The sequence below is a fragment of the Puntigrus tetrazona genome, chromosome 12 (assembly GCF_018831695.1).
Source record: "Puntigrus tetrazona isolate hp1 chromosome 12, ASM1883169v1, whole genome shotgun sequence".
NCBI classification, from domain to species: Eukaryota; Metazoa; Chordata; class Actinopteri; order Cypriniformes; family Cyprinidae; genus Puntigrus; species Puntigrus tetrazona.
This window is the reverse complement of record NC_056710.1, coordinates 15,004,125-15,016,528: the sequence shown is the minus strand read 5'-3', so window position 1 is coordinate 15,016,528 and position 12,404 is coordinate 15,004,125. Positions and strand designations below refer to the sequence as shown.

The 12,404-nt window shown below is 34.3% G+C and overlaps 1 protein-coding gene across 4 annotated transcripts in view; it reads right to left on the bottom strand.

Moving 5' to 3' along the window:
- Window positions 1–17: 17 nt before the first annotated feature.
- The window catches only part of cyth1b (cytohesin 1b), a 58,153-nt gene continuing 45,766 nt past the window's right edge, over window positions 18–12,404 (bottom strand). For 3 of the 4 annotated variants that reach the window (XM_043253890.1, XM_043253891.1, XM_043253892.1), the window contains exons 3-13: window positions 11,845–11,909; window positions 9,788–9,854; window positions 9,286–9,404; window positions 7,431–7,511; window positions 7,202–7,314; window positions 6,188–6,336; window positions 5,423–5,535; window positions 3,553–3,631; window positions 3,372–3,443; window positions 2,514–2,668; window positions 18–1,187 (exon numbers count right to left, since the gene is read on the bottom strand). In XM_043253890.1, coding sequence (XP_043109825.1) covers window positions 1,109–1,187; window positions 2,514–2,668; window positions 3,372–3,443; window positions 3,553–3,631; window positions 5,423–5,535; window positions 6,188–6,336; window positions 7,202–7,314; window positions 7,431–7,511; window positions 9,286–9,404; window positions 9,788–9,854; window positions 11,845–11,909 — 1,092 coding nt within the window. In that variant the 3' untranslated portion in view covers window positions 18–1,108. The remainder of the gene's footprint in view (window positions 1,188–2,513; window positions 2,669–3,371; window positions 3,444–3,552; window positions 3,632–5,422; window positions 5,536–6,187; window positions 6,337–7,201; window positions 7,315–7,430; window positions 7,512–9,285; window positions 9,405–9,787; window positions 9,855–11,844; window positions 11,910–12,404) is intronic. The other variant, XM_043253889.1, reaches the window with a different exon arrangement.

The window sequence follows — 12,404 nt, the reverse complement described above, 5'->3', positions numbered from 1 at the left end:
CAGAAGTTAACAAAAGGCACTGAGAAGTTGGGAATGTATTTGTGTTCATAAGCGCAATCATTTCAGATTTATTTTAAGCGAAAGCTTACATCATGGTGAAAAACTTAGTCAAAACCTTTTTTTTTTTTTTTTTTTTTTTTTCACCCCATTACTTTTGCACAAAGTATATTTTGACAAAAAATAAAACAACCTGTATGTTTAAATATGTACAGCATTGATAAATTAGTATTTAAGGGTCATCTCTCAACTATCAGTGCATATAAAGGAAAAAAAAAAGTGGCTTTTTTTGTGGTGGTGATTGTTGGGCTGTTAATTTAACCGTTTAAGGCGGTAAAATACAAAACATAGTAAAAATAAACTCTTAAATCAGTAGTTTAATTTGACATTTTTCCATAAATATGAACCAAACTTACTGAAATGTTTTTAATTTCACAGTCTTTCAAGGCCACCCATGAGATCAGCGAATAATGTCCTGATATTTTAAATAAAACACTGTTTAAGCTAAATAAACAGCATCCAAAAAAAAAAAAAAAAAGTATTCATTTCATGAATCAGAATGCACTCGCCTTCAGTTTTTAGGACAGTATGGTATGGAAAGACAAACTTTGGCAAAATGTGAAAAATGTCTAGCCGATGACAACAAAACACAAATATGACAGCAGATCAGAAACCAATTGAAAAGCTAGATAGTCTCAAACAAAACAAGGCCAAAACTCTCCCAGATATTTACAGTACATAGCAGTGTAAAAATAGGTGCACAATTAGCATTTAATATGTATCAAAGCACAGAGAGGAACGGTCGTGTCTGCAGCAAGCTTACAAAAGCTCAATGAGATCCACATTCAGTCAGACCTGCTGATTTGAGATGATGATGATGATGATGATGATGATGATGATGATGATGATGCACTCAATGTCCATTCATGAGAATTAAACCAAAAAAAAGTCAGACAACTTCTCAGAAAACCAACTGCACGATAACCTTCAAAACTCCAGGTCGTTCCTGAGATTAAAATCGCTCCGATCCAGCGTTATGGCTTCCGTTTATCATTCGCCTCTTTTTCCAGGTCCATGTACAAACATCCTTTTTGCGGGTCTCCATGAAGCCCTACTGTCTCTTCAGAGATGAGGCTTTCTTCTTCCTGGCAGCAAGCATCTCATAGAAAGGATCTCTGCTTATGGCAGCCCTGGAGAGAATGAGAAAGGGAGAATATTAGATTTCATTTTTGGGAAATTTCCACTATTCACAAACTAACGTTTCCTCACACTCGTATAATGGCAAACATATTTTTAATTATAAAATGTAAAATGTTGCCAGGACAGAGAAGCAGCAGTGCAAATTAAAAAAAAAATATATTAAGTGATAATATAGCATTTTTCAATTAAAAAAAAAAAATCTAATTACAGTTGAAACCAGATATTTACATTCACTTTCAACAATTCACTTTCTTACATTCACTTACTGTCAAACATGAAATCAAACCTTTTTAATATATGTATAACATATTTATGAATTTTATATACTTTCATCAGTCAAAAAATGTATATACACTTCTTTAGTATTTGGTACAATTGGCCGAAACGGTTTCACTTGGGCCAAACCTTTGCAGGTATCCTTTCACAAGCTTTCTACGATAGGTGACAACTACTAGAGCTGGGGTAACTGGGTCAGGTTTGTGGGCCTTTTCAGTGCCACCCACAAACTTTCTATGGGATTGATATCAGGGCTTTAAAGATGAACATGGGACTTTCAGGCCTCTGGAAATTGCACCTAAGAATGAGACACACTTGTGGAGGTCCACAGTTCTTTTCCTGATGTCTTGATTGATTTCTCGATGTTCCCAGAGTTCACCAGTTCACTCAAATGAAATCAATTAACCTATCAGAAGCTTTTAAAGCTCAGAATTGAATTATTTTTGTTTAAAAAGACACAAAAAACTGTTTTTGCATGAAAGTGATAAAATCCATCCAAAATTCTCCTTCGCTCAATTCTGACATCTAACAAATACAAAACAGTTAATATTTATCTAAAATAGAAAACTTTTAATTTAATGTTTGAAAGTAAAGAAAAAAATGTTTGTATGTAAATATCTGGTTTCAAATGTGTTACTACCAAAATTCCAGTGTTATTTTAATATATACATATTATTCATATTTTGAATTGGCTTTTTTTATCTATTTTTATTTTGGTTTGATTGTATATTTTTATCTTATGTTTCTATTTTATTTCAATTAAACCATTTTACGTTTTAATTTGAGTTATTAATTTAGGTTTATCGGTGCATCTTCTGTATTTCATGTTTGATTTAACAATAATCAACGTTAATAATCAATAGACCCAACTGGAGAATTTAAGAAAAAGAAAAATACTACAATATAATCACAAGCATGTCACTACAGACTTTTAGTGAGCAAAAAGGTTCATTTCGGTGAAATCCCTGTGAAATTTAGCAGCGATTCTGGGTTTAAGTCCAATCTGTGTCAAAAATGCATATTAAAAGATGATGACTCACTTGATGCTCTTCATCCACTCTTCTTTCTCCTCTGTTGTCGGTGCTGAGATGCGGTAGAACGTGTGGTTTCCTTCCACAACCCGTCCATCTGCTTCAGTCTTACAGGCTTTGATGACCTGATCCTTGTTGTCTGGGATGAAGAGTTCAAAGCAGTTCTGTGTAAAGAGAGCTACTTTAGAACAAGCTTTTTATTCTTCGGTACATTAATCTCAAGGATACTTCACCGGAGCAAACTGAGGTTACCACAACAAGGAGGGCAGTGTACGAGCCAGATTTTAGCATTTTGTGTTTTCAGACAAACATTTTCAAATTCATCTAGTATATTTCTTCTACATTTTCAAGGGGTTGCTAGACTGAGGAAGAAGAAACTAATATTATTATTAATATTAAATATTATTCAAATATGATTATTATTATTATACAACTTTTATAAAAGAATATATATTTTTTTTTTTTATCTAAAAAGTAAATAAAAATTAAAAGCACAATGGCAATCAAAGTAACTTTTAGTTACAAAATAAATTAATTATAAAACAATAAAACTTAATTGATATTGAAACTGAATTAATCAAATATAATAGAACATTTTACCTAACATTTAATTAGCAATTTTTAGTTGCTAAAAATCTAGAAAAATACAAATGCATTTTTTTATTAATTATACAAATATAAAATATAATATAAAACAAAATAAAAAAACAGCATGCTATATCAAACTGTTGCTAAAATATTACATTATTAAATAATAATATATTAACATAAAAAAAACAAAAAAACAAATGTAAATAAATCAACCACAATAACTCACAAGTAACTTAAAGTGAGAATAAAAAGATGGAAAAGTGAGAGAAAGCTTACTGGCTTCTTGGAGTCATCTACTTCCCTAATACTGAGATTTTCCAGAGGAATGATCCCTCTTGGCTCTTTATCCTGGAAACAGATGCAGAAGAGGAAACGCATGCGACTGCAGTAAAACACAACGGATGGCTTATATTTATATTGGATTATTTAATCACTGAACAGCTATGGATTCACTTACAGTGGTGTATTCAAAATAGTAAAGACAGTTGTCCGTCAGTATGAACCATCTCCTCTTCCAAGTCTTAACCCGTCCCCCTGTGGATCAGACAGAGGGGAGTCTATTCAGGGTGTCTGTGTGAGTATTTGCTGGAGAGTAAGTGTGGTGAGCAGCGGAGACATGAGGCACAGCAGCACACAGACAGACGCATGTATGACCCCAAAAACACTAGTTTAAGATGTTAGTGACCCAATTAGAAAAAGAATGAGTTATTAAATGAGCCTGATAGACATGATGTATCTCAGAACGCAGGAATGAATGCAAAGCTCTCTCCTCGGTGAAGTATCTAAATGAGACCATATTTACAATATAGTCATCAAAGAGAAGGAACACCGCAAAACACTGTAAATTATGATAAATAAATAATACTATGCTATATGATTTTAGTACCATTAGCATGGAATTATGGTCGGAAAAACAGAATATTAATTAAGCGAAATTGAGGTTTTATTATAGTGTTTTGTATAAAACAATATTTCTAGCAGCTAAAGCACTATAAAAAAAAAAAAAAAAAAAATAAAATAAAAAATAAATAAATATATATATATATATATATATATATATATATATATATATATATATATATATATATATATATATATTTTTTTTTTTTTTTTTTTTTAAAGTGAAGATAAACCCACCCAAAAACTAAAAAGTAAAAAAATAAAAAGTATAAATAGAAAAATAAAAATAAATTACAAAATGCTAAACCACTGTTGCTAAAATAATAATAATATTATTAATAGCCACAACTTTATATCTATATAATTTTTATATCTAGCACAGGATGCAAATCAAAATACAGTTGCTAAAAATATATTTTAAAAATGTAATAAATGTTTGATACAATGACAAAAAATAAGAAGTGAGATAAATATTGCTTTAAATTAACAAAAATATCTAAAAATATAAAAATTCAGAGAGGTAATAAACGACAAACACTTTAGTAAAAAAATAAAATAAAAAATAATAATAATAAAATGTTAACGAAAAAAAAAAAGTAATTAAAAAAAATCAACCAAATGAACATTTTATTACAAACTGCATGAATATTGCACATAAAATTATTAAATCACAATTAATTGCATCCAAAATAAAGTCACAGAGCAGACAGTACTTCATCTGACCACATGAATGCAGTAAAGACCAACAGAAATGTTTAACAGACCAGACGATCTCCAAGAAGACGGAGAAAGCTGGCTGAGAGTCTGGCAAACATCACAAGCTCATCGTGAGCGCAGCACAACAGAGCAGCAACATCACAACAGATCAAACTCAAACGAGGCAAACAGGCTCAGTCACTTTCATTTTGATCAAATGAAATAGCTGTTAAATTAAACTGGAAAAAAAAAAAAAGACAAACAAATGGAGTAAAATGAAAGCGCAAAGCACTTGGAAGCGTAGCTTAATGAGCTAGCTAAAAGAAAACCAGTGTACATACCTCCTGAAGAAAGAACATCAAACCAAAAACCAATGTGGAAGAAAGAAAACAATAAAATTAACTGCGAAAATATGCAAAATATTGTAACAAAAGACTGTAATAAAACACTTGTGTGTGTCAGCCGGGTGTAAAATCCAGGCCGAGCTGAAATATGATCAGCATGCGGATAAATAAGGAGGTTGTATCAGCTTTTTTAAATTAGCTTTGGACTATAAAACATTTGGCCTCATGTTTCTTGGCTATTACTTTACACAATGTAGGACTTTCAATTATATAATATAACACATTTCCTTTTGACATTAATGAGACGCTTTACGTTTAAGGCTTGTTAATGGACAGGTGTCACCCCGTCCCATCTCTTTATTTTCTGAACAGAGAAACAGTCTCTCACCCAGTTTGAGCAGCCAGCCCTCACGGTCGGGGTTAAAGAACGTGTGCGTGAGGTCGTTCCCGTCGTCTTCAGGTATCTTGAAGGGCTCATTCTTAATGCTCTCATAAAGGTTCTGCAGGAACGAAATTGAGTCGTACTTCAAAATTAATTTAGAGCTTAAAATTGTGCTAGTGCAAGTTCAATTTAAGGCATTTCTTTTATTTTTTCTTGCCAAAGAAATTATTATTTTTTTTTTGGCAAAGACCAGCCAATAGTCTGACAGTTTTCAAAATGAAATGACCTAAAATAAAATCAAATATTATCAAAATAGAGTTGTAGTTCAAAATTAAAAACTGGATTTAGAGGTTAAAATTGTGTGTGAAAAACTTTTTTCCGCACTACTAGCGTAACATATACATATATATATATATATATATATTTTTTTAAATTGCAATAATAAATGCATTAAATTTGTCAATGGTCATCCAATAGTCAAAATAAAAAAAAATAAAAATATTGCAACAATAGAGCTGCACTTCAATATTAAAAATTATATTCAGACCTTAAAATTGTGCGCAAAATAATAAAAAAAAAGTAATACAAATATTGCAAAAATAGATGCCTAAAATTGTCAATGGTTGGATAATAGTCTGACAGTCAAAACAAAAAGCTAAATAAAATGGCTTTTTAAAAAGTAATACAAAATATTGAGAGAAGAAAAACTTTGTCAAAAGTATGACAAAACAATAAATATATAAATATATAAATCTCTGTGGGGCACTGACCCTAAGCAGGTCTTCTGGCAGATCTCCTCCATCATTGATGCCTCTGTTCATGCCTATGAACCGCTCTGCAGACGGCTTGTCCTTCACATTAGGGTTGTGCAGACTCGTGTTCAACATGATGATTGCGAATGAAAGCACGTAACATGTATCTGCGAAGAGATATTTTAGCATTTACAGGAGATTACGCTTCTGGAACTGGCCCAAATATAACAAATTCAATTACGTCAAACACCTTAAACACTAAGGAATCATGCTCGTTTTCTTGTAAAGATGTCACGCTGAGAAAAAGAAATTAACATCCAATAGTGCATTTCTAAATCCTATTTGTATTCATAATTTTATGAATACATTCATAACACCCACAACACCTCTCAAATTTATATTCATTACATGAAATGATTAAAGAATCTATTGTTGCTGGAACTTCTTAGCAACCAAGGAGAATATTTACATCCAATTTAGAATGTTCTCTTGATGAAAAGCAGTTAAGTGCTCATGACAGGCAATGTGTAGCCACTTTGCAGAGCAACACGTGGGCGGCATGGAAGTGCTCTACATCAGCGGCACTCTTTACGTGCGTATTAGCATGGCTAAGAGCATGGAAAATTTATGAAGAGAGCCCAAGACATGTATGAGTGAGTGTAGGTGTAGGGAAATTGCAGAGGAATTTTTTTTTGTGTCATTTTATGCACTTTGGTGATGAAATTAAAATTAAATAAAGTGTACATTTTTCACATTTTCCAATCACTAATCAAAAATGAAGTTTCGATATATTTCCCGTCTTAATGGAACATGATATTTACTTAATATCCTAATGATTTTTGGCACAAAAGAAAAAAACTATAATTCTGACCCATACAATGTATTTTTGTCTTTTGCTACCAAGGTTTTGTGGTCCAGGGTCACATTTTTCCCCTGCTTAAAAATCCTGAAATTCCACTATTATTGTCTACCGAAGTTTCGATATTGTTACAAGCTATTGGAAGATCAATTATTATACACGTGCATACATACCTGTGGACTGAAAGACGCCGGGATTGCACTGACAGTAACGCTGGGCGAAAGCCTCCATCATTCGATCGATCTTCTGAGCTTCACCCGGTAACCGAAAACTCCATAAAAACTGTCTGCGTGGAGCAAGGGGACAAATTAACTATATTAATGAGATCGTAACGAGAACCATCAAATCAATTAGCTAAATTTGTCAAAGAAAATCGTGATCTATACATCTGTATTTTGTCACCTGAGTGCCTGAACCAGGTTGAGGTCTGTAAATTCATGAAGCTCCACGAAGGCATGAAGAACCTGAATATTGAACTCATCCCTGGAAATGAGATCAAATTGAGTAGGAGATTCAATCTTAGATCAACAGCGATGATGTTGCAGTGACATCTGGTGAAAAATGGTACAGCTCGATTTGTTTTTCCTTCAGGGCTTTCAAAGCAGTTTTATGATAAGCTTGAACTAAATTAAATCAGAATTCTGTAAAGAAAAACCCCCCAAAGTGGACGCCACTAAAAACCTGGTCTACTGTAAAATTTGCAGCGTTCACTGTGAATGGAATTACGGCTGTGATCCTCCTCTCAGACGTCTCCAATGAGCATTAAATCTCACGGGAGGATTACGTCTGGGATTACTGTCCGTGTGTAACTAGCTCTTTCTTCAGTGAGGAAATGGGGCATGTCGATAATATCAATGAGCTCCGAATGCATTAACCCACTTCAGGGGACGTCCATTAAGCTCTGCACTCCTTCATCCAGTTCGCCACCGCCGTAACCTCGCTTCAGCAATGATCCTGGGATTCACTATTGATTTTCCTCAGGTGTCTCAGAAAATAACGCGTTTGCATTTGTGCGTGTTCATTTAGCATTATTGACTGATTAAAGGTTATTGGATTGCGAGCTAAAGAAACTTACAAAAGAGATGATTCCTTATATATGAATAAAATGTTATATATATATATATATATATATATATATATATATATATATATATATATATATATATATATATATATATATATATATATAAATTGTTTATTTATTTTTCAGTTCAGTTCATTTTATTTTTATTTGATTATATTTTTCATTTCAACTGTCGCAAAAAAAAAAATATTATATATATATATATATATATATATATATATATATATATATTTTTTTATAATTTTTTGCGAAATTGAAATGAAAATATAATCAAATAAAAATAAAACGAACTGAAAAATAAATCAACTTTTACCTCAAATCAAAAGGAAAAACGTTGTTCACTTTAGGGTAGACTATCCATTTTAGTGCAATCGTGCGTGTCTTTAATTACACAGAGTGAGGAAAATAAATCCTCCACACATACCGTATACCTTTCCCTTCCTGCTCTGACAGGTCCCTGATGACCTGGCGCTGACATTGAATTTCAGTTCATCAATAAATGTGTAAGCTGACCCCTAATGCAAAACACAGTGCTTTTCATACGGGCACGGGCCATCTCGACGCAGCAGATAATGGCTTTTGACAGACTGTAGTACTGGACCAGCTTATGATCGCTGAGGTCATCCTCCCCTGAGCTCTGATTCTAGATATAGCAAATTCGGATCTTTAAAAAAAGCCTAAATCTGTTTAACTTCCGTTAACCTAGTAATGCTCGATAAATTATGTTTGAAAGAGCATGACTGTGTCTGCGGGCCGTGAAGGTTACAAGTAGCCTTGCATGGCCAAAACGTGGATTAAATGTCTGGTCCGCAATGCATCTCATTCTATCAGAAAACTTGAAATAGTAATGTTTCTGAAACAATAGTTCTATGCTCTCCAAATCTGCATTTATTTGATCAATAATACATCAAAATAGTTATATAATGCGAAATGTTATTATGATTTAAAATAACTAATTTATTTCTGTGACACACAGCTATATTTTCAGCAGCCATTGTTCCAGTCTTCAATGTCACATGATCCTTCAAAAACCATTCTAGTATGCAGATCTGGAAACCTTTCGTACTGCTGTCTTTCTGTTCTGTTTAATATTTCTTCCATGCATTGAATATTTTTAATAACACCTCAGGAGAGCTGTCTTTCTCGACCATCAGCAGAAAGACTCGTTCTTACCTTTCACCCAGATAATCTCCGATGGCTGTCTTGTTGAGGCCCTCACCCTTGTAGAGGAATTGAGCAATATCTTCACAAGTGTTCTTCAGCAACTCATTTTCTATGAGGAACTGAATGCCCTGAGAAAAACACATCACTCAGCACAAAAGAACTTCCAAAGCAGCCAATGCATTCATTGTCATTTCGAAGTTTCCCGTTGGCAATGTACATAACTAAATCAGCCTCTTATCCTGATCTCTCAACTCTAACCTATGAGTTTGGATTCTGGTAAATCTATGGAAATGAACTGAAAATTGTGTGGTTGCACAATGCTCAGCATGTGCTTATGATAATATGCGCACCCACACAAGTTCAAAGGTTTAAAAATGCAAAATGGCAATGCATTTTATGTAATGGAGGACAATTTTCTTTACCAACGCATATCAAGGAATCTCTAATATAGAGAAAACTTCAAATGCAAAAAAATAGATACTTCTTGTATTACATTTCAGTGCTAGTATACCTTTTTGGGATCCATGTTAAATTTCTTGCGTCCCATAGCCATCTGTTTACTCCGCTGCATGTTTATTCTGTGAACACAGAGAGATGAGGGCTTCATTAATGTTGGCTAGGTTTTTGACTAGCTCAAGCTAAAACTCAGGGAATGGAATAGACACCTACGCCTGTCAGGGGCCCATAATGACATCATTAATAACCACTCAGCCAAATGCACTTATGGATGGTGGTGTGACATGTAATGTTAAAAGCCACACCCTGTAAAAGGGGCCGCACACTACTGTACCTTCCATTGTGGCCACATGACATCTCTAAAGGTGGAGGAGGAATAAAGAATGACAAAAGAATTTCATAGAAGGAAGGTTAACGACAAGGAACACTTTCTGAAAGTGGATTTCTTCCATCCAAATGGCCCTCGTGTGAATTAAAGTGGGCATTCCTGTGAAGTGTTCGGTGGTCCCAGTGGGATCGTGCATCATGTATAATGAATGGGCCTGATTCAGTTTGATGTATATTCTTTGATGTGATTCTGTTTGGTCTGGGGATATGGGTCACGGCAGTCAGGCAGGATCGGGGGCCATTCACACAGAAGAAGCTTTTGCACTGAAAAACGCAAGACACGGGCAGTGGTATGAAGAGCGTTTTAGCACTTCTTTTAACCTTGCAAACATATGCTAGACAAATGTGTTTGACCACTTGGAGGAAAACAATGGAAAAGCAGTGCAGTGGATTACAAAAACATGTTCTGCGTGAACGACTGCTTTAAAGGTGATATATCATGAGAATCTGGCTTTTCCAGGTTTTAAGTGCTATATTCAGGTCCCTGATGCATTTACCAACCAACGAAATGTAATAAAAACCCAGTAGCTTTTTTTTAGTAAGTCTTTTTCTACAAGTTTCTTAAAAAAATGTGCGCGTCTGATCTCGCTCCCCTAGTGACATTACAAAAGGATCTCATAATTTTACCACCCCTTAATCTGTAAATTTCGAACGGCGTAGCAGGTTGATTAGCACATTTTGATTCTGCAAGCATCAACAGTGTTGCAGTTCAAATGCCATGGTGAATGTTTACGCAAAACATACTAACAGAGCCTTAGAAGTGACAGGAATATGCTGTACATTGCTGCTGCCCCACAGATCTAAAATAAACATGCGATTTCCTTCCTAGCTGTTTACCTTCACAGACATAACCGACTGTAACTTGCATTTTTAACGTAAACTTTTGGAATTTAGTTTAATACTTGCATGCTGTGACAGTCGCTTTCTGTCTGTATCCTTCAGATGTATCCACTCAGAAAACCAAATATCAGAAGTTTAAACAAATATGGTTTATGGTTAACACAATGATCAAGATAATCAGAACTAAAACAGATGTTTTTAGCAGGTACTGGCTGTAATGTCGCAGCTCTATTCTGGAAAAGGGGCATGGAGCAGCAGCTCATTTGCATTTAAAGAAACAGGCACCAAAGTGTTTCTGCTTCCACTCAAAATAGTAACTTCCACTTATAATAAATGATCTGCAGGGTATTTTGTGCTAAAAGAAACACATTCACAGATACATTCTGGGTACACCAGAGACTTGTATAACACTCTGTGAAAAGGGGCATAAAATGTCACCTTTAAAACAGTGTTAAACATCCTGTTTGAACTGATTCCTTTTAATTATGCTTCCATAGAAATTATTCCTTTATAAAATGTAAAGTAAATAGACTAAACTGTGATGATACACACTGTAAAATGAAAATACACATTCCTATAAAGGCCTCAACACATCTCAGCTAATTCACACAAATTACACCCACTCTTACCAAAACAGCCGTACATAATTCACCGGCCTCCCCTCCCACAGGGGGCACTGTCATTAAATATTCAAACAGGAGATGGGAAAGACTGAGTGTGTGTGTGTGTGTGTGTGTGTGTGCGTCCTCTGTGCTAGCTTTTGAGTAAATGGAGAATGTGCATTTGTGTGTGAATATGGTAGAATCAGATAGCAAACACCTGCTGAAGGCAGACGAACTGGATTAGATCGTGGTAAATAATGAAAAATAAACTCAAACATCTTACCTTTCTTGAGTGGAGCCAAGACTTTCGATCTCATTCGTCACCTTTGCTATCTCATCCTTGAGCCGCTTTAAAAACACAAAAAAAGAGAGAGAAAATGAAAACAAGGCAAGTTAAAGCGAAAGGAGAAATGAAGGTGGAGCTGCCCTTTGATGTCCCTTTCAAAGTCAACCTGCCACAGGAAGTGATGGAAAGCTGCGAATCTAATAAAATGAACACACAGAGGATCATAAATATCTAATATGATTATCAAGAGTATGAAACATTCAATCATAGCGTAGTGTGGCAGCTGCATTAGATATCAAGATAAAGCAGCATTTGTAAGGGGGAAGGGAAAGGGGGGGCAGGTGAAAAATGGGAAGCTGTAATAAAAAGATCAAGAGGGTATATGAGAAAGAGCATGCTAAGTGTGTGTATGTGTGTGTGTGTGTGTGTTTAATGATTGGAGTTCTGTTATCACTAGAATATTACACGGCTGGAAAAATAAATAAATAAATAAATAAATCTCTCAACCAATCAAATTTGAGGACCAGAAATTCTACTATAACTAATACTAGTTATAG